Here is a 23529-nt window from a genome sequence, read left to right on the forward strand (position 1 = left end):
TAAGAAGAGACCTATGTTGAAATAAATGTTGTGTTTAATTTTTTTTTTTTAACCAGGCATGCCAATGAAGATGGAAGGTTTCATTTAAAATGCTGACCCAAGGCAGGAGCATTTAGAAAACAAGCTCATTGAGTGTGATTTGAGATTAGCTTGCAAAACTAACCTGGAGGGGGCAGTGCAAATAATCACTCATATCTGCTTTCAGTGGACAAGCATGTGTTTTATTCCTTCAGGTAATTAGCAAATTTGATACACATTTGGAGAATTTTATAGATTCTGTAATATATGTAATGGATGTCTGAGTATACCAAAAACTGAACACAGTTCAATGGCTACATGTGGTAGCCTACCAGGAGCAAAAATGGCGGGGTGTATGTGTGTGGGTGGGTGTGGATGGGTTTGAATACTTGGCTGGCCATGATACATGGAGGATGGGCTGCATTTGGCTTAGTGGGTTACATGGTAGATTGGCCCCAGTAGTCAGTTGATTAAATATGTACAACATTTGAGATGACACCTGATTCCTACATCTCAGCCTGCCAAGATCACAATGGATACAAAGTGGAGTGGTGCAGTAGATAAAACACCAGAGGCCAGCAGTGGGCGACCCCACTCTAAAAGCCACCTTGGCACCTTACATGTGGCCCATAAAGCATAAGGAGGTTCCTCAATAGATGTAGAGATTCCACAAGATAATGCAAATTAAGTTCTCTGAAGCTAGAATGGCTGGAAACTACTGATGGATGCAGTGAATATGCAATTTTCATTTTAGCCGCTTCCTCATGTAATATGGAATTCAATCACAGTGGACTGGAGAGAGATGGAAGTTAGGTACTGTGGATCTGCGTAGTTTAGGGTTTATTACAGTTTTGTTGCATTGTCTCTTCTTTCCAGACAATTGCTTGGCTGCTCTAACTGGGAGAGGTACCATCTGAAGGATAAAATGCAATGGAGACCGAGGCTGATTCTGCATTAGCCTTTGCTCCAGCTCCGGCGCTGTGTTTCCCCTGGGGCAGATGTTGGTTTCTGCATATCTTGACCCGGGGCGGCAGTTTGACCCGCCTCCAAAGCAGTGTCGCCCCGCATTTAGGAGATCGGTAAAATGCAAAAAGTTTATTTTTGATGCGGTTTCGGGGCTTGAAATTTATGTGCAGAACTCACGCCAATGTGCTGTCAAACTTCTCACATCAGTAGAACACACCCACATAACTCCACGCCCATGATTCCGCCCAGTTATTTCATCATACTTCCTTAATTTTACTCCCTTTGAAAATTATCCAATATTTTCCTGAAATAGAGTAATTTTTTTTAAACAAATCACGTTTCACAATGTGAAAAATATATAAAGATGTAATGTGATTTTCTTTTACTGAATACATCTCTTGCTTCCACACACACCCATTCTTGATGGTATTCCACGTGATTTTGATAATGTGTCATTGCATTGTGATTACTTTCTCCCCCCCTCTGATAAAAATCACTCCTGACTATTATATATATATTTTTTCAAATAAGATCATTGCAATGCAACTAAATAAATAGCGATGTTACACAAACTACTTTAAAGATGTGCGATTGCCACCTTTATTGATCCCACCCCCCACCCCCCATATGGCCTCAAATGGGAACTGGAATTTGATTATGTTTTTAGGTTTATATTTTTGATAGGTTGGGGAAACTTTGTCCCTTAACCCCTCTGCATAAATCTGCTCCCCCACCTTCATGCATCTGTTTGTAATTTGTTATAGCTTTTAATGGAAAACTGTGTGCTTAACATTCAGCGTGTGGATCGCCGACTCAGATTTCCTGGGGCTTAGATAACCTGCCAATGGCAGGGCGAAAGGAAAACACGTGACTTTGCCAGTATTATGCCTCTGGCATTACGTTGTAACGCAAACAAAGGGCGTTTTCGCACTGACCTTACTCTGGAGTGACGTCCCTCTTCACCACGCAGCGTCTTCACGGATTTCGCACCAATTGCTCTGCAGAACCCGGAAGAGCCGCAAAGTCCCGCGGCTTTTGCGTCGCAAATGTAAACTGCCAAAACCAATTTACATTTGCAATGCAAAAGCCGCGGGACTTTGCGGCTCTTCTGGGTTCTGCAGAGCAATTGGTGCGAAATCCGCGCAGACGCTGCGCGGTGAAGAGGGACATCGCTCTGAAGTAAGGTCAGTGCAAAAATGCCCAAAGACAATCACGTTGTAACACGAACATGCATGTGTGTTAAAAAAAAGGGGGGAAACGTATAAAGAAGGGGGAAATTGCTATGATTGTGGGGGAAACTCCGGGAGCAGCAGTAATGTGGAATCAGAACACACAGAACAGATTGGGAATTGAATCCGGGAGAAATCCTCTACTGCAGAATCGGGAAATCACACCCGCATGGAAGAACCTCGGAGCAAAAGGGAGGCAAACGCCAAATGCGGAATCAGCCTGTGTTTGATGAATGTGTGACTTCCCACATGGGAAACACACCTCAAAATGCCTCAGCATTAGGAAACCCAGGGATTTCTCAATCCATTGCAAATTGCCATTGGGAGTAGGGCTGCTGAGAACTATCAAACGACCCTGGGAAAAGAGTCCTTCTCACATTTAAATGAGAGAGAGTGAAAGAGAGAGAAGGCACTTACTGATCATTAGTAGAACAAAAGCCTTTTAAGGAAATCATAATCATACTTTAACCTTTCACTTCCCTAGGCTAGAAAACATATTATATGCTCCATTGCTCCAGGAGAGCAGTTGTCATCCCCCCCCCCCCCCAGCGAAGAGATAAACTGAATTTTAAAAGGCTCTTGAAAAGGCTTCTAGCTGTGCTAGCCCTGAAATTATACATATTTGCCTATTGAGAACAAAATGAGTCCATCCTATTCCACACCCCCATCATGCCACACAGGCCTGGGAAATATTGTACTGTTAAGTCTCCCTCCTTAACTACCCTAAATGTGACATCAGCATTCAATAGACCAATCCTCTGCTACTGCTCCTCTTGCTGTTTGCATATTTGTAGCTGTGAGCTCAGAACTTTCAGTCTGGGATGCAGGTAAGCTGAGCTGATACACTGCATATCATACTGAGAACAATCCATTCTCAGCCTGCATTGCTTGCTGAGCATCTGCTTAGCATGCTTTATATCAGTAGTTCTCAACCAGTGGTACACAGACCACCAATCATATATGGAATTAATTCACATAGGATGCAGAGATTTCATAACTACAAAGCATTCTGTCTTCCTCAATCCCCATAGCTGCCTGCAGGTGTGATATGCCATCTCCAGCCCAACCCTACTTGCCACAGATTATCCCTCAATGATCTTTTGGCATGTTGCTATTAATAACAGAATGCCTGTAAACCTGTGATTGTCCTTCTCAGGAAAAAAAATGGGCATTTTCTGGTCGATTTTGATCTGGAGAACCAGGTTTAATTCCACATTCCTCCACATGCAGCCAACTGGGTGACTTTAGGTCAGAGCTGTTCACACAACAGCAGTTCTCTCAGAGCTCTCCCAGCTCCACCCACCTCATAGGGTGTTGTGGGGTGAGAGAAGGAAGAAAATTGTAAGCCACTCTGAGTGAAGGGTGGGGTATAAATCCAACTCCTCCTCCTTCCAAAGTCCCAAGGCAGCATTAGCCACATTTTGGGTGCATATCAAATCACCCAGGGCAATAGGCCTAGTTGATGCCTCTTAGGTTACCAGCTCTGAATTGGTAAATACATGTAGCTTGTATAGTAAAGCCTGAGGTGGACCGGAGAGGGTAGGAACTCCAGTGGGGTATAATTCCATAGAGTTTACATTCCAAAGTGGCCATTTTCTCCAGGTGAATTGACTCTATCACCTGGAGAACAGTTGTAATAGCAGGAGATAGCCAGCCACCACCTGGAGGTTGGCAACCCTAGTGTGTCTCCTGAAATAATAACATGTCCAGCAAGTGTCCTGCCTGTGACAGGTGTGCAAATATTTCTCAACATATTTGTGGAAATGGTTCCATGAAGGTCAAACATTTGAAAGCCACTGGTCTAAGCAAAAGCAGCAAATTTTGTTCTGGGAAAAAAATGACTAAGTTACAAAGGTGTTCTCATCCTTGAAATTGAGCTGCACAAAAAATAATCAATATCATAATTACTTTGGACTAGATATGAACAGTTACTGTAATGTCTCTTAATTAGCCAAATTAGGTCATGTTCCTTGTAAAAGGGTATGATTCTGGCAATTTTCCCATTTGCCAGGAATCCATAAAGATCAATGGAATAATTAAAGAGTGATGCAACACAGTAAGCCAGAAACGATATATAGCTAATTTTAGGAGCCTGCAGCCAATACCATCTGGACAGTTGGCTTTGGAAACTTTATAACATCTCATGGTTCACCTTCCTCAGAGCACATGGTTATCAAATGTGTATAAAATAAAAAGGCTAAAAATATTACCCCCCAATGAACTAAAGAAAGAGTCCATTGCAATGTACTGTTAATGCAATTTTTATTTAAGCATAAACTGGTTGTGGCCTTAAAAAAAAAAAAACTAGACTCCTCATAGTCCACCAGTGTATTTACATGTACTAAACAAGAGTGCTTACTCAGGATTAGTTATAACAGTCCTGTTTCTTCACCCAAAAAGAATCAAAATATTTAATCAGGGGGATGAAAATATGTAAGAGGGTTTTTTTTTTAGGTATTTGGGTTTTTTTTTCTTTTAAAAAACCTAAATTAAAAGACTGCTGTGGTTTTCATGCTCGTGGGGTTCCTCTCAGGTGCCCTTCCTGGAGCACATAGTGCCCTCTCAGAGCCATTTCATATCAGTAAAACATCTGGGAGGAAGGCAGGAGTCCCACCACATCCCTGTGCTGCAGTGGTCCTGACCAGAATTGAGCCCCCTTGGCACCCTTAAAAGGCATTCCAGGATTTTACAAAATGTAGAGGCTATTGGGATATTTTGCTAATATAGCAGAGTTTGGCCAGTCATAGAAGCGTGGTACCAAGTGCAGTATATAAATCTCAAAAAAATACACTGCAAAAAAAGAGAGAGGTAAACTTGCATTTATTCAAGTAGATCCCGTTCACATCAGGTTGTGGTCAAAAGAAGAGAAAGAAGCCTAATCTAAAGAGTACTTTCCCTATAATGAATGGCCAGCTTGTCCGGCATCGTATGTGTCAGAGTATGAGGACATGGTTTCTGCAGGAGGGTCCTGCTGAGATATGTGTCTCCATGAAAGGCCAAGTAGAGGACAAAAGGAGAGAGAAAGGAGGGAGAGAAAGAGGAGAGGTCAAAAAGGAGAAAGAGAGAGAGAGGAGGGTTCAGAGGGCAGCTCCCGGGTTAAGACAAAGAGAGGCATCCCATTCAAGGATATAACACCTATACACACATTGGGTAGTGCCTTCCCAATGTCCAGGCATGCTGAGTCACTTACTCCAATAGATGCATCTTTGAAGTGAAATTGGGGATGACATCTTGTCTAGGTTGGTCCTGAAACAGTGACACCAAGAATTCCCTTCTCAGAAGGGTCCACTTCAGCAGCTCACTTCAGCAGCAGGGATTTTTCAGTGGTGGCTCCTTGCCTATGGAATGCCATCCTCCTTGAAGCTAGCCTGACACCCACCTTGGATTGCCAACTCCAGTTTGGGAAGATTTCCTGGATATTTGGGGAAAGGAAGACACTCAGTGGGCATGTAATGCTATATATGCGTCTCTGGATCTGCTGTTTCCTCCAAGGGAACTGATCTATGCAGTCTGGAGATCTGTTGTTGTTATTATTACTATTATTATTATTATTATTATTATTATTTATTTATTTGATTTATATCCCACCCTCCCTGCCGAGGTAGGCTCAGGGCAGCTCACAGATTTAAGGTCACACAGATTTAAGGTCAAACAAAACAACAATAAAAACATAACACATAAAAAAACATTCCAAAAGCATCTACTTATACTGGTATCAAGGTTTCAGGCAGCGATCTAAATGGTGGTTTTCCATTCTAAGAGGTCCTAGGATCGCAATAGCATGAAGAGGCAGACCATCGGCGATGTTTCTGTGGGCTAATCCCGCTGCTGCAGATGTTATCATTATGAAAATGCATGGTGGAAGAGTCTTGTTTTGCAGGCCCTGCGGAACTGTGAAAGCTCTCGCAGGGCCCTGATCTCTTCCGGCAGCTCATTCCACCAGCTAGGGGCAGCAACGGAAAATGCCCTGGCTCTTGTTGATTTGAGCCTCGCTTCTCTGATGCTGGAAACTGTCAACAGGTTTTGAGACCTGGACCAAAGTGCTCACTGGGGCATATGCAGGGAAAGGTGATCCCTAAGGTATGCAGGACCCTGGCCATATAGGGCTTTAAAGGTAATAACCAGCACCTTGAAATGAATCCAGTACAGTATTGGTAATCAGTGCAGTGCTTTCAACACAGGATGAATGTACTCCCATAGAGGAACTTCCATTAACAGCCTGGCTGCAGCATTCTGCACTAGCTGGAGTCGCCGGATTTGGGACAAGGGCAGCCCCATGTAGAGGGCATTATAGTAATCCAGTCTCGAGGTGACCGTAGCATGGATCACTGTTGCCAAGTCGTCACGTTCGAGAAAGGGGACCAACTGCCTTGCCATCCGCAGATGGTAAAAAGCTGACTTGGCAGTGGCAGCTGCTTGGGCCTACTACAGTTATAATTCCAGGAGAATTTCAGACCCTACCTTGAGGACAGTAACCCTATGCTTATTTCATAGTATTTGGATGTGAAGGCAAAACATTTCTTTTTAGCCGTGCTTTTAATTCATGGGTTCCATCGTCCCTGCCCAACGCTTTTTATTTTCTACTTCAAGATGGAGCTTTTTTTAAAAAAAAATTCACCCACAGAACAAAAAGCAAAAAAATGCCACGTAATAGATTTTTTTTTTTTATTTTACAAAGTTCCTATGCATTTCACCATGTGGGCTTCATCAGGGGGGATCAGAGCATTCACCTAGTGCTGGAACTGTCCACAGCAATTAAGTTCTTCTACCATTTTCTGCGGACAGTTCCAGCACTAGGTGAATGCTCTGATTCTCCCTGATGAAGCCTGCACAGCAAAATGTGTAGGGACTTTGTAAACATGATCATCGTCGTCGTCATCATCGCCATCATCATCTACTACCTGGGATTTTTTCCTCCTTGTGTTCTGTTGGCAAAGTGCTGGGTGCCACCCATTTTTCCCCTTCATCCTTGCAATTTCACCCACAACACTGTGCCTCTCCAACCCTCTTGCTGCTTTCCAGGCAGTGCCTGGTGAGGTAACCTAAACCAAAATAAATTTAAAAGGCAATTGGGAACCAGCTGTTAAGATCTTTTCCCACAACCCTTGCAAATATAGTTTTAACAGTCCTGGAACCATTAAAAGCAGTCATATTAAAAATAATAAAAGGCAACTGCATTGGTTGAAATTGAAAAATATACCTGGCAAGCAGGGTTTGCTTGTTTTTTTTTGTAATAGGAACTCTTTTGCATATTAAGCCATACCTTCCCTGATGTAGCCAATCCTCCAAGAGCTTACAGGCTTTTATTACAGGGCCTACTATAAGCTCTTGGAGGATTGGCTCATCAGGGGTGTAAAAGAGTTCCTGCTACAAAAAAAAAAGTCCTTCTTGCAAGTAATTGCTTTCAACTTTGGGGTGATGATTAACTTAGCCATCTCAAAGGCCCTCCAAAAAAGAACTGGTTTTTTTTTTTTGCAGGATGTGAATGGCCTAAATGGCATGCTTCAATTTAACTAGCTTAATTTCTGCCTCTGTAGCTAGCTTTGCAGATACATCCTGCGGCAATTTTCTTGGCAATCGCCTTCAAGACCACTGTTGTCACAGCCAGGCCTAGACAACGGAGAAGCAAGCAAAGCGATGATGGGAATGCTGCCACATTTTGTTCTGTGCAGCGAGATATCCACGCTCCCTTTTCTATTCCCTTTTGACTGCTCCTATCATTTATGTCAGCGTCTTGTGCATGAGAGGGATTTGTCTGCATTCGGTTGCTGTCAGAATCTCCCATCATCCTTGAGTTACAAGGAACATTTAAATTACAGACAAGGCTGAAGGCAGTGTTGATTGAATAAGGAATTTCTTACAAAGCAGCAGGTATGCATTGGGGAACAAACAGATTCCTTCTGTTTTATTGTGACAGCAGGTGGCTTTTTGCCTTCTTTCCTTTTTAGCATACAAGAGCTGTTCAGGTTTCAAGTGAGCTGGTTAAGCACAATCAATGCCTCAGGTAGAGAGTTTTAAAATTATCTTGGAGATGTACTGGTATGCCAGTGAGATGTACTGGTATGACACCAACAACACTCAAAACTAGCTATACGCATGGTAGTTATCTTGGTAACCTCCAGACTGGATTGCTGTAAAGTCTGCTTTTGAAGACTGCTCATTCTCAAATGGGAAAGAGGCAGTGGGAACCTAAACAACCTGTACTAAAAGAATTGCTTTGATTTCCATTTTGCTTCTATGAACAATTCCCAGTGCTGCTAACCTTATGAGCTCTACATTTCTCAAGTCAGAGATTATTTTGGAAGTGTCTTCTACTGCGTGTTTCACACCATATGCCAATATGTGCATGTTTTCCAAATTGTTTCTTTTCTAAAGTCAGATAGGGTTGCCAACTCTGAGGTACAGTTGCCAACTCTGAAGATTTGGAGAGAGGGGAGCCTGTGGAGGGCAAGTTTGGCAGAGGGCCTCATCAGGGTATGATGCCATGGAGCCCACCCTCCAAAGCAGCCATTTTCTTCAGGGGAATTGATCTCTGTAATCTGGGGATGACTTCTTATCCAGGGACAGCTCTAGGCCCCATCCGAAGACTGGCAACTCTATAGCCAGGGTCTCTTCAAGATACCTTGTCACCTCCAAGCAAATGATCTATGCTACCCATCAAGGAGCCAGTCCCTAGTATTGGTAGCAGTGTTTCAAGGGATGATGATGTATGCTATGCCCAATACCAATTACTTCCTTCAGTGCTACTAATGGCTGAAAATAAATGTGTTTCATATGAGATGAAAAACTTAATATGAGACATTTGGTCCTCTGTGTCTAGAAACTAACTGGTAGATATTGAGTGGAGATGCTCATTGTGACTAGACCTGAACAATAATACTGACTGAAGTGGTACATATTCTCTTGTGTGCTATGATGCATGTATAAGAGCACATGAAGAATTCCATGGAAGTGACTTGGACAACACTTGTGAGCAAATGTTTCTTTCAAACTGCTTTTTTGCACTGCAAATTACTGGACTTGGGGGTACTGCTCATTAATCCATCTATATGTTCTACCATAGTTAAAAGCTGGAAAATGCATCAACATATTTTCAGGAATTATAAAGACTTGCTTCATTGAATAGGAGTCATTATTAGAATGCTCTGCTTCACTTAGTAGGGATCATCATCATTATTTTTTTCCTTCTTTGTCACAAGCTGCATATTGCTTTACGTTGCAGTTGCTGATTGCCCACTAAAAACTCATTTTATTTCAAAACCATTATCAAGTGCAATTAATTCTTTTGAAGTTCTATGCTTTCCCCCAATCAATGGCAAACTTCATGGCATTGTAATTAAATTAACCAATGACTTCTTTGGAATGACAGCATGTATCTCATTAGAGCATACGGATGATAGTTGCAGCAAAGAATCCTTTCAGAGAAGAGATTTCTTGAGCTTAATGAAATATATTTAATCTGATATACTTTATTTTATCTGGCAGTAGACACACTCTCCTAAGATCAGTTTGGAATTGACTAAATATTTATGTGCTCACTCAGTGTTCAGTGGCGGGTGGTGGTGGTCCTTGTTTGTTTTCTGATAATTCTTTCATGGCATATAATATTTGTATATGAATATTCCCCAGTTGTACCCTAGGAATTGCAGCCTGGTTTCACTCATTTTGTAGCGCAAAAGGGGAGAGACCTATATAGGAAATCACAACAGGTACCAACTACTGGAGGCCACACAAAAGGTGGGGGGGAGCTGATATACTGAACTGTGTATAAACCATATATTAATATATACAGTGCAAACAGTACAGTGTAATTAGTGAAAACAGCCCCTATATACAGTGCGTGATACAGTGAGGTACAACTATTCAGGTAGTGGATGCACTGATTTTTTTTTAATCTTAATGGTCATACCTCAGTGTATCATGCAATGAATTTTTGTACTTTAATGGTCATACCTCACTGTATCATGCACTGTATATAGAGACTTTTTACTAATTGCACTGTACTGTTTGTACTGTATAACAATAATATTTAGTATGGCAAAGTGAATTGTGTCAGCCTTTTTTGTTCCTTTTGTCTCGCCTCTGGTACTTTGTACCTTTTGTGGTCATCCATTTTGTAGTATCAGCCCTGATAGAGAGCCACAAGGAAATTCAACTCCAACCTCTCAGGGCCTCCTGAGATAAGAAGGGGTTGTAGATTCTGATGTGGGAAGCGACTACATAAAACATTTGCAAATAACAATCACCGACATTGATTTACTAGACAAAATAATTCTAATTTTGTTTATTACTTCCCATCAGAATGTTTCACATTCACAGTGCACTTGTGAAAATGCACCGTTATATTTGACAAGTTATGTTAATTTGGGTTGTTGGTTGACTGAAGAATGCAGATTTCATTAGTCACCTGCTGGTCAATGGATGAATGTTTTTTTTTTTTCTGAAATTAAATAAACGTGCATAAAAACAAATGTCAGATGTCTTGAATAAAAGTCTGAGAGATGAAAAGGTGTGAATAAAGTAAAGCATACGAGGAAGGGCTGAGAAAAAAAGCTGATTATTGAAATGCTTCTTGATGATTGATGGAATGGGGCAGATGTTAGGAGTGTAGAGAGAGCATTCCATTGATACAGAGCAGCTAAAGAAATGCATGATTAAAAGGATTTGTCAGATGAGTTTTATTATCATTGGAACTATTTTCTTATTGCAATAAAAACCCCAACAACCTTATGCCCTTAACCTGAACCCACCGATTAAAATTAATTGTCCCTCATCAATCTGAATTGATCTAGATAGATTGATATATGTTAGTTTGCAGTCTTAATTTTAATACATTGTGAATATCAATATATTTGATACTTCCACTGCATGTATTTAATGTTCACATAATAAATCTTGATCCAAGATTAGCTTTGCAAAGCTTTTCGTTAATATAGTATCAAGTTTTATATCTTAATCTATTGTGTCTTCAAGAAAAAAAATTCTGAATTGCTTTTTGAAGGTAGATGGAATTGAAGGGGATTTAGGAAAAGAGATCTCACTGAGGAGAGTAGTTAAGAAAATGGAAGGTAAGTTGGGAAGCTAGCCTCCAGGTGGGACCTGGAGATCCCCTGATATTACAGCTCATCTCAAAACTACAAAGATCAGTTCCTCTGGAGAAAACAGCTGCTTTAGAGAGTGGGCTCTGTGGCATTGTACCCCACTAAGGTCCCTGTACTCCCTAGACTCCACCCCCAAATCTCCAGGAGTTTCCCAGCCTGGATCTCGCAACCCTATATCCCTTTCCCCTGCCTTTCCCCTACTTTTCCATACTAGGGGGACCTGGCAACCCTAAAGGTAAGGGCAGCTAAGGAAGCATAGACCTCACTCTGAATTGGCTTTCTGACATTGTCATGTGGTCAAGGCTGGTCAGTTCTGTCATAAATCATCACATGGTCTAAGAAATTCCTTGAGTGAGTGAGATCAAAACAAATAATTTAAAGAAAACTTGTCTAAAATTACATAATATAGAAGCTGCTACTGTTTGGAAGTACTTAGTCCTTGAAAAGCAGCAAAGGAGGTGAGCAAAGAGTCTGTGTGGTATGTTAGCTGACTTTCCAGTGAATCCCAAGCCTGTACTTCCCTTTTGAAAATTCTTTAAAAAAAAAAACAGTGATACTTTGTTGCCCACCAAGGTCGGAATAAAGAGTCGGACACAATGCATTGGAATGAAATTGGGCCACTTTATTAACTTCCAACATGAACACCAAGGGCACCCCACCAGCGGCCTGGCCAGGGCTAGGGGTCACCGCGACCGCTCCCCTGCCATTAACGGGCGAGGACCCAGCCCCCCAGCTGGAGCTGAGCCGCTCAGCTCCCTCCAGGCAGGCCCAGCAGGGAGGCCCGCACCAGAGGGCCCAAACCCAGACTCACGTCTCGGCAGAAAGGCACCCTCTAGCCGAGCCTCCTGGACAGTCTGCATTCTCCAACCCGGGTCTCCAAACCCCAAGGTCAATCATGCCAGACCCCAAAATTCCCCAAAAGGGGGATGCTTCACAGTCCTCCCCTAGCCGCATAGTGTCCTAAACCCCTAAAACCTGCCAACTAAAGTGACCACCTATTTAAAGGCACCTTCCCCAAGCCAATTCCACAATCCACTGCACTGCTATGCAGGGTAGGCAAAAAAACACACCCCAGCACCAGCCAATCAGCTGGGGCGTAAAAAATTCCTACCCGGCTCCCCAAATGAGGCAACCAGCAATGCCTTCATAGCAGAGTGCAACCTATTGCCTGCTGAGTGCAACAGTTACACAGACAGGGCGGGTGGGAGGGCCGATCGCCAAGGGACTGAACGAAGGGACGGGGAGCTAGCCATTGAAGCGGATAAACCCCGCCCCCAGCAAAGCGCGCCCAAACGGGCGAACTCCAACTCTTCCCGCCCTGGTGGGCAAACAGATCCAAGCAGCCTAGCAGCTATGCTGCAGGCTGCAAGATCACGATTAATTCATATTTTCTGTGTGGACAGGAAGTATACTACATTACATATGGGATGAAGGAAAGGTGGTGTAATTAAACTATGTCTGGAAAATGTTTTGTCCATGAGTGCCGCCTACTATAATGTTGTGGTGACTAAAACCACTATTTTGTCTTTATCAACACTTGGCTGATGTTGCCATGCTGATCCATGCTCCAGTGTATTCAAGACTAGACATTTATAATCAGGGATGTTGCAGTTTTCACCTCATACATGTTCAGCAGTCAGGCCTACCATGTTCAAAGGTGTCGGTCAGATGTGAGCAGGTCAGCAAGCTTGCTTGTACTAAACATTTGTGGATGCCTGCTGATCATGTTTGCTTCATATTTTTGCAAAACTGCAACTCAGTAGCCATTAGCATCATGTGGTGCTACTTCAATGGGGAGGGGCTGTGGCTCAATGGAAGAGCCTCTGCTTTTCCTACGGAAGGTCCCAGGTTCAATCCTTTGCATCTCCAGTTAAAAAGGACCGGGTTGTAAGTGACCTGAAAGACCACAGCCTGAGACCCTCGAGAGCCACTGCCAATCTGGGTGGACAATATTGGCCTTGATGGACTAATGATCTGATTCAGTATAAGGCAGCTTCATGTCTGTATTCAGGGCTTCTTTGAGCAGGAACGCACAGGGACACAGCTTCGGCTGGCTTGATGTCAGGGGGTGTGGCCTGATATGCAAATGAGTTCCTGTTGGACTTTTTCTACAAAAAGCCCTATGTGAAACGATGGTGCTATCAAGGGGTGTGGTTTTATATGCAAATGTGTTCCTGCTGGGCTTTTTATACAAAAAAAAAAAGCCCTGTCTGTACTTAAGACAAAGGGTATGCTGAAATGTAGGATTTTATTAAAATGCAGCAATCATGACTGATCTATTTAACCTATTGCCTCCTGAGTGCAACAGTTACACAGCAAGAACGGGGGTAGCTAAATTAGGCTGCATGAGAACACACATCTGTGAACAGCTTATTGCATTGTGCTGTATGGTTAAGAAGAGATACAGTGAGTCAGCCTGCTGGCCAGTCAAAAATAAGTCAATGAACAATCAGAGCGATCACTGAAAAATCACCTCCCTGTTCACAAATGGCAAGCAGCCTTGAGCTGAACTGGTGGACATTTGAGCATTGCAAACACGATGCACTCTGTGTAGGAAAGGAAAGGAAAGGTCCCCTGTGCAAGCACCAGTCGTTTCTGACTCTGGGGTAACGTTGCTTTCACAACATTTTCACGGCAGACTTTTTACGGGGTGGTTTGCCATTGCCTTCCCCAGTCATCTACACTCCCCCCCCCCACAAGCTGGGTACTCATTTTACCAACCTTGGAAGGATGGAAGGCTGAGTCAACCTCAAGCCGGCTACCTGAATCCAGCTTCCACCGGGGATCGAACACAGATCATGAGCAGAGCTTAGGACTGCAGTACTGCAGCTTTAACACTCTGCACCACAGGGCTCTTTGTAGGGTTGTCCTAAAAGACAACCCAGACATTTCAGTTGATCTAAAATCCAGCAGCTCAAATACTTCCTGCAGCAAACTGTTTCACACTTATTACACCTATTCAAGCAATACTGCATTGATTCATGATAGCTTCCAAGTTCAGTTCCAGGGTGTTGGTTCTTGCCTTTAAAGCTGTGCATAGGCTGGGATGCAAACACTTCAAGGAACATTTCTCCTAATGTGTACACCTCTGATCTTCTAGTTGGTGTTTTTCATCTATCACATTTCACAGGCTTATTAAATCTGCCCCTGCTTGATGTGGAGTCTTTCTAGTATTGGACCCTGCACTGTGTGTCGTCATCCAACTGTGACTGGCAGGCAAGGCAAGGTTTCTACCAACACTTTTTATCCTTGATCTTTTAATTGGAGACACCAGGAACTGAACATGGGAACTTCTGCCTACAATGCATCTGTACTTCCACTAAGCCATAACCCTTACCAAAGGGAATAGGTTGCACAAAGGGAATTTAAACCTCATTTGAAGTACTCCAGTAATGACTTCATGGAAAGGGTCTTACTGCGCAAGGCACAGTCTGGATTTGTTCATATATATGTTTGCATGGAAAAACCAGTGTGTGTGCTCTGCTTCACCATATAAACTAACGTGTATTGTGAGGCCTTTGTGCATTCAAATGCAATGACAAAGGTCCAATTCTACTTATGGCTGAACTCCAAGAAATTGACAATGAGACTTTACAGTGGGGCAAATAAATGTATAGAGTAGCATCTCCTCTGAGCTTTAGGCTGGGATGTGTATGAGACGTCCTTTTGTGTGGGATCAAGTCCTTGTTCACCAAGACCAAATTGAACAGAGGCTCTTATATTTTTCTCACTACAAACTGGACTCTGAGTTTCCCCTGAAGCCAATGCCATAATGGTTGGCACGCCTCATAAAAAATAAGGCTTCCCCAGATGTTTTGAAACAAGAATGGTTTCTTGATTAGAATCTGAGGACAACGTGTCCTTCTCATAATAACTCTTAGCTGCGTCTTAATTGGTAAGCAAATGAATAAAAGATGCGCTTATTACTACTTAATTGACTTGTTTGCTTTCATTTCAACCACCGATATAGTTCGGAGCAGTGAGCGGGAGCTGTCATTCTTTGTCTTTAACGCAGCCTCTGGAATAATTTTTTTCTCAGCAGTAATCAAAACTGTCTGCACTTAAAGATGAGCTTTGCTAATATTATTAAAAAGCACAATGACGAGGGTGGCTAACTTCACATATACGCTTGGGGCGAATTCATCTGTCTTCATGTTCCTGACTGCAGGAAGAGTCACAAATATAGAGGAGGATATCAAGTTTAGTTTTATTGATTTTTTTTTCTTGTTTAGACCTCATATTTACTTTTCAAAAGAAAACCCAAAGGCAGAGAACAGAACATGTAGCTCATACATTTGGTATTGGCAAAGCAATAGGCAGGTGTTGTTGTCTTTCCCTATTGTTGTATATCAGCTGTAGGTTGGGCAGGTTTCTGTTTAGATGGTAGTGGTGGAAAGTGCTGTTAAGTAATATCCAACTTATGGCAACCCCCTAGGATTTTCAAGGCAAAGATGTTTGCCACTGCCTGCCACTACATAGTGGCCCTTGACGTCCTTGGTGGTCTGCCATCCAAGTACTAATTAGGGCTTAGCTTCTGAGATCTGATGGAATCAGGCTAGTCTGCACCATCCAGGTTTAGACACTGGAATGGAAAGACAGGAGCATAGTTGCTGGCGATTCCAGAAAGGTGATGGAATTATCTTTGCTGTAAATCTCTGGTTTTGGAGCCTAGAGCCTAGAATAGATTACTCTCCCCCCCCCCCCCCCCCCGGTTTCTGAGATCTGTCCAAGGGGAGAGAGAACTCACCCAAGGCTTTTGGTTAAAAGAGCATACAGTTTTATTAAGGAGGATTATCATGATATCCACAAGAACAGATTGTGCAAGCATCCTGAACAAGATACAAAATCCTTCCTTTTATAGGAAAAAGTAGGCACAAGGTCAGGGTCTAGAATTTCAAAGTAAGTTCATTGTTTCCATTCCCAAACATAATTCTCGTCCTAATGTCTGTTCAAAGTACATTTTATATTCCAAAAAGACAAAAAAAAAAGTTGAAACTCTTTCCTTAAATATATTGTGGCACCAACCCTAGGCTGCGATAATGTTGCTAAGGGAACAGAAGTCAAAAGAACAAACCCACAGTGTGTGTGTGTGGGGGGGGGGGGAGTCAGGCAGGAGGATCACAACATTTCTAAAATTTGGCAAACCAACATAGGCTCAGCACTTAAAGACAACTATAAGACATGTAAAATTCCTGTAGAGCAGGAGCCAGGGATGAGCAAATTCTGCCGTTTCAGGAGACCATGCTTGTAGTATGGAGGCCAGTGATGCTGAGCTTCATAATAACTTTAGCAACTGTAAGGGTTTACAGTTATGGAGCACATGTCCTTAGACATAGCGTTACATATACATGTAATCTTTATATATTATGTATAAAATGCAAACTACAGAAATACCATTTGAGGGAGGGGTTTAAAGTAAATAATAATAATAACTTGCCTTGGAAGCGCAGAAGTTTTAAGCAGTTAAGAGGAAAATGCTGTTCAGACAAATTACAAAGATGATCTAACTCCAATGGTAACAAAAGCAATAAATTTTACTTACAAAAATAGTCTTACATGACTCATTCCTGTAGGCACATTTAATTTATTGTGAACAGATTAACTCCAGAAAGGTTAACTTGTTACAGCTTCCAAGCCTGGGTATGAGAGAAAAGAAGATAGGTCCTATATAAGATGAAAAACAGAAGACAAGCAATGGCCAAAGAAGTTCAACATCTGACTGATGAGCAACGTTCCCTCTAAGCTGCAGAGTCTTGTGAGCAAAAATTCAATTTTGTGAGCTTCTGGCATTAAAGTTGCAAACTACTCCATAAATTAGTGTTCTTTGGGGTCACCCTTCTTAAGCTAAGACAAAAATGTGTGAGCTGGAGGCTAAAAATCTGTGAGCTAACTCACACAAATTCAGCTTAAAGGGAATACTGCTGATGTGAGGGTGGAATCAACTGCCAAGTGTACCCGAGTGAGAGAATTCTCTTAATCCTTTCTCTCTCAGATCCTCTCGCATGTAGAGTTATAATTTCCAGCAAAAAAGATGGGTGTCCATACTTCTTTTCCTTCCAAGGGTAATAGCAGTGCAAATTCAAGAACTAGTTTCAGCTGGAAGTCTTAAAACCATTAGCTTGAAGACTCAGGTCTAATATTTTAAATATTTTTTATGTATTTTAGAACAGTGTGTTCAACCTACTAAATGAGGACCTTTAGTCAAGGTCTCCATTCCAGACTTCAGCTGGGAAACTGAACGTTTGCATACTCATTGATATAAATACTCTATACACAAGAGCCAACTGAAGACCAACCTAGAACCTCTTCTCGATATGCTAAATTTGGAAGTGTTGGAAATATTTAGTGCAGAAAAACCATTAAAGAATTGAACTCCTACCTGATATCTGAAAATAAAATAAAAAAATGATTAGACCATTTGTTAACTGCTTCAACAGCTTACAGTGAAAAAACTGAAAACTGTAATAGTGTAATCCTAAACAAGCAATAGAGTTGCCAGTTCCCCTTGGTGCATGGGGCACTGGCCAACTGGTAGGCAGGGGACAGTTACTGCCCCAAATGTGATGTGCCTATGCCACCCAGAAGTCACTTTGGTGGCATCAGGGGGTGATGCTCTGGTTTATGATAGAGCTACTGGCATTAAAGTTGTGAGCTACTGCATAAATTAGTGTTCTCTGGGGTCATCCTTCCTAAGCTAAGAGCTTTGCCCAAAAACCAGAGCATTGCCTCCGATGTGCTTATGTCACCTCTGAATGACATATCTTTGCTGTAGACCCCCCCCCCCAAGTTCCTGACATGTCTATGTAACCCAGAGATGACATAAGTCCCCCACTGGCTTATCATTTGGACCTTTCAACCCTACTACATAACACGGCTTTTTCCCTGGGAAGCATTCTTAGGATGTCACTGTTAAATGCATTAAAGGCATGGAACCATAATGAGTATATGAGTAAGAGAGAGAACGAATCCAATGAGACAAAATAGCAGCATTAGAAATGCAAGACGGAATGGCAGATAGATCAATGAGGTAAAACAACTTCCCCTCTAAGAGATCCCCACTAAAGGCCATCTGCAACTGAGCTGATGAAAAGTCAAGGCAAATAAAAACATTTCCTCTCATAGCATTTGTTTTTAGTATATCCCAGCAATAGATATGTCATATGGGATTTTTGCTAATCTGTTTTAAACTCTCTGTGTTTGTAAGTATGTACCCCATGGGGAATGAAGCAATTGGTATGGTGTAGTTAATATATATAAGGGAAATGGTGTGAAGGGGAAATTATATGACTGTGAATAAGAATACTGACCCTGTTATTCAACATTTTTCTCCCTTGTGCGACTGAAAGCATTCAGTTAAAACAAACACCGCAAGATGGGCTCAAAGAAGGGTTAAGCATCAAGTATGAAAACACTGCAAAATATGGCCTTCTATGTTTGAATACTTTCTATGATTTGTTTGTTTGTTTGTTTATATTTATTATATTTCTATTCCACATTACAAAGCTGTGCTCCATTCTTAAAATGTTTTACTTTATGTTTACTTTAATATATTTTAGTTTAGCTTTTCATTGTATCTGTTTATTTTCCCCTGTGGTTGTTCTGTTTAGGCCTATCACATTCAGCTCTAATTTTCACTCTTTTTCCTAATATTTTCTTCTCTCCCTTTGTTTTAGACCTGGGTTTAAAGATCTCCCTCCACCTCCCTCCCTTGTTCAGGCAGCCCTCATTTTGGGCAGGAGCTCACAGGAGCTGAGCTCCAGAACCTTTACATTTTATTGTGCTCTTTCTTTCTTACCCATACTTGCTTCTGGGCTCCATTGTTCAAACCCCCATGAGAATTTTGCTGGACTCTAAGATTTGACAAACTTTCCAATATTTTTCCCCACCCCCCCCAAATGGGAAAATAACCAAAACATATAAAACAGACAGATGGAAATCTTCGTCATGCCACCAGGAAAAAAAGGAGAATGTTATTTAAAAAGTATGATGGGACTGAGGTTTTGTTATGACAATTATAATTCCAGAAACATTTTAAGGTAGATGCTGAGGTGACACAATTTAGTACACCTTCCAGTGATGTCAGGGGTGTGTGGCATATGCAAATGAGTTGTGCCAATGAGCTCCAACACCTCTTTTTCTACTAAATGACCCCTGTTTTCAAGGAATGGCTGAGTGGGGAAAAGGTTGAGTGGATCCCCTCTACTTCTGTGGAACTTCTGTTCAGTTTTTAAAGCCATTCATTTTAATTTTAATCCCTCCCCATTTGCTTTAGAGAGCTACTGTCAAGATCTCTTTCTCTCTCCTGTTTTGGCACCGCTGGAGCGTTGAGTAGTTCCAAGGGCTTTTGAGGGAGTTCTGATTGTCAGTTCATTTTCATTTACTCTTCTATCCCTGCCTTATCTACTTTAATCCTCCTTCCTAACTGCTGACTAAAAGACGATAGATTTCTATTCTGCTCTTTGCAGAAGGCTCAGGGCGGATCACTACAATAAATTTGATTTTTATAGGATCTAGAAATCTTGTTTCCCCACAAATATGTAATGCCTGTACATACATTCTGATTGCATGGCTGATCAATGTCTGTACTGGGGGAGCAGGTATGAGCATGCTGGCACTGCCCGTCATTGGGCCCAGGATCTCTAGCCCCCCCCCCCAGAGTAGTGGGTCACAGCAGGCTGGGTAGAAGGTGGGGTTTCATCCCTATTTTTTGTTAAAAAAAACCCCAAACATGAAGCCCAGATGAAGTCCAACCAACCTGTTTATTAACATCACAGACTTTGGTTACATTCCACCAGTCTCTGCTACAGAGTGGCAATTCTGCCTTCCTCTACAGCCCCCCCCCCCATGCTATATTAGTGCCATTCAGCCCACCCAGTAATTAACCCTCCAAAGCCTAGTTCCCAGGTGCCCACAGAGCCAGTCTGGCCCCCTCATACGCAGGGCCTCAGAGGCCTCTATCCAACCCAACCCTACTGAATGCATGTTGGACCAGACATGACCAACTGGGATGTCTTGCCCTCACAGCTCTTAGCCAGGTCATTCCCATCTAACACCGAGGAGAAGCCCTAGCATCCCCTGTGGTCTTTGCACCACCTGGACCTGTCTGGTCCTCCTACCAAACTGCCTCTCTGGTCTCCACATGATATTGTCAACACCATATCTAAATATGGAAGAAGTGAGCATGCACTGTCCCTGTGATTGGGAACATTACTATGCTGTTGTTTTTAATCACGGGGAGTGAGTCTATAAGTGTAACTTGTCCCAAACAGAAACACTGTTCATGAGCTGGTGATGGCGTGGAAGCATTTACTCACTCTCTATGTATGTTGACTGAACATGCAATTGGAATGTATGTAGATGGTTAGGATTCTGTGAATTTTCTTGTACTGATCTAGTTCTGCACCATTACAAGTCATGTGCCCACTCGATTGAGGATCATGCTGTGAAACATGACGATGTTAAGATGCTACATAACCACTTGTATTTGGTGACTTGAGAAATGCTACTGGGGATGCTTCAGAAAGAGGGGTTGCAAATGACTATGTCAATATTTTCACAATGACCACTGGAAACATCTGGAAAAGGGAAGATTTTTTAAAAAAAAACATTGCTAAAAATGTTCACAATATAAAAACCAGTATAGTTTCAGCTTGAGAAACATACCTACCCAAAGTTTCCCCTTAGAGAAAATTTTGTTTTTATTGTCTTCTATACCACAAGCAACAACAAAAGGCACTCAAGGGTGTGCCATGAGTTATCTTCTACCTGCATTCCATGAAAAAAAGAAAATCAACCAGTTGTGGCCACGCTCTGGAAGATGAAATACAGCAATAGCATAGGGGAAAAAAAAAAAACCCTTAAGCATCTCATTTGTTACAAGATTATTTACACAGTGATCCTTGTGTGTGAAATAGTCCCTCCACTGGTTTTCACTTGTGGCTTATTTTTGGTTTCTAATGAATCATGAGCAAGGTTTTCCAGAAATGCACTGCCTCCTCACCCAACTAGGCAACAAGCTGGCGTTCTCTGAAAATGAAAGCACATAGTAAACAATACATTTTTAAATGAGTTTTTTTTCTTCATTTCAGAGAATTTGGTCGCTGGAAAGTAAATAATCTAGCCGTTGAGAGGAAGAATTTTCTTGGTTCCCCACTGCCTCTTGCCCCAGAATTTTTCCGAAACATAAGACTACTAGGACGGAGGCCAACGCTTCAGCAGATCACAGAAAACCTTATCAAGAAATATGGGACACACTTCCTGCTGTCAGCAACCCTGGGAGGTAAGGTCACTCTCATGAAGGCACTGAATGAGCATTCATCCCAGCCATTTAAAGTTCACGGGAGGTATAAATTAATTGTGTAAAAATGGATTAATCACCTATGATGGGGGAAGGCACCATGACAGACCAAGGAACCATGCCTACTTGTGTGGCTTTTTGTGCAGCATTTTAAGTAATTTACTTAAAAAAAAATCTATTTGGGGAAATTATTAATGTAAGCTTCATGCATCTTTTGAAAGCAGAGATGAATAAAATTAGATACAGCATATTTACTGGGCTGGACAATAGCTTGGGAATAAGTCCCATTGATCTCAGTGGAATGCAGGCATTCAGCATGAGCAGATCTCATCCATTCGGCTTCTATAATGTTCTGTAATTTCATTTGTTGCTCTGTTCCACTCTCTTGGATTCTAATTTAACTTAGAAGATGCCCAAAACTGGAGCACATGCTGGTTGCCGAAGCTTTTTGTTGCTTTAGTTCATTTGCATCTCATTCCCCTTCATTACCAATGTACTATTTCTCAACATGCAAAACAGTCTGGATGAGACTGTGTGCATTGTTACATCAAAATACTTTTGTGTGTGATGTTTTACTGATGCCTACCTGAGCTCCTGCTCGGTAAAACACCATACACATAACTTGTACATATAATCACATCAGGACCGCTCTTTTGCAGCATTTAATAACTTTATACACACACTGAGAATGAAACGTCTGGAAGAATAACTTTCTCCAGTAGAACACGGCACTTGAGCCCGAAAGATTCTACAAACCCTAATTTATACACACACATTATAAATATGGGGGAAGGTATCAAACTAATCAAAAGGAACTGTGGCATGTTCCTCAAACAGAATGTTTTGTGCAAAATTCTCCAATGAGAACAGTTGAAAATTCCTAATACATACGCTTCACATTGTAAATAAGACCAGGTTATCTAAAGCTTTAAAATCAGGGGAGAAATAGAATACTTGAGAATACTATTACACCACAATATTATTGTTGTTTATTGGCTTAGTGCTATAATATAAGAATGCAACAGTGTTCCTTCAAAAAAACCCCAACCTAATATGGTATGGGAGAAAAAAAACCCTTGTTGCCGTTATACACCAGCTTATGGAGATAATGTGGTCCCTTCATCACCTCCTTCTCCAGTGCCGGACAGGTATGTGAAAGACTAAGGTTTCCAAACTTTTTCATGTTGCACTGATAAAGACCAAGGTGAAGGTGAGGTTGCTAAAAGGGCTTCCAGGTAAATGAATATATGTACTTTCTTCCCTTTCCTGATTTTCAAATGCTCATTCCACATACTTCTTGTATAAAAGAAGCAGAGACGTCCCCCCAAGACTTGTCCTTTCGTTTTCAGAGTAGTCTATTTATCCAGAGTTCACTGTTTGGCATCCCAGGCAAAGTAAAATTTGTTTCCCCTGTTATTTTACTTTCTAAATAGCTTGATATGGTTCCTGGGAAATAGCCCACAGGGTTATAGTTTTGTTTCCTTTTTATTTCCTTGCCATTAAATATATGGTGGTAGAAAGTGCCATCAAGTCACAGCTGACTTATGGTAACCCTATAGGGTTTTCAAGGCAAGAGACATTCAGAGATGGTTTGTCTGCCTCTGCAGAACAACCCTGGAATTCCTCCCATCCAAATACTAACCAGGATCGACCATTTTAAGTTCCAAAATCTGATGAGATCGGACTAGCCAGTGACATCTAGGATGGGGCATTAAATATAGCCAGTTTGGTGTTGCAGTTAAACGTGTGGACTCTAATCTGGGAGAACCAGGTTTTATTCCTTAGTCTTCCTCATGCAGCTGCTGGTGTGACCTTGGGTCAGCCACAAGTTCTCAGCAGAGCTGTCCTTGAAAGGACAGCTTCTGTGAGAGCTCTCTCAGCCCCACTTACCTCACAGGGTGTCTGTTGTGGAGAAAGG

At 41.9% G+C, this 23529-nt stretch overlaps 1 protein-coding gene across 3 annotated transcripts in view; it reads left to right on the forward strand.

Annotated features, from left to right (window-relative positions):
* Nucleotides 1-23529, forward strand: part of BRINP3 (BMP/retinoic acid inducible neural specific 3) — a 372579-nt gene that overhangs the window by 178605 nt on the left and 170445 nt on the right. For all 3 annotated transcript variants that reach the window (XM_060232385.1, XM_060232384.1, XM_060232383.1), the window contains exon 3: nucleotides 21403-21593. In XM_060232385.1, the coding sequence (XP_060088368.1) occupies nucleotides 21403-21593 (191 nt within the window). The remainder of the gene's footprint in view (nucleotides 1-21402; nucleotides 21594-23529) is intronic.

This window comes from Heteronotia binoei, chromosome 2, assembly GCF_032191835.1.
Source record: "Heteronotia binoei isolate CCM8104 ecotype False Entrance Well chromosome 2, APGP_CSIRO_Hbin_v1, whole genome shotgun sequence".
NCBI classification, from domain to species: Eukaryota; Metazoa; Chordata; class Lepidosauria; order Squamata; family Gekkonidae; genus Heteronotia; species Heteronotia binoei.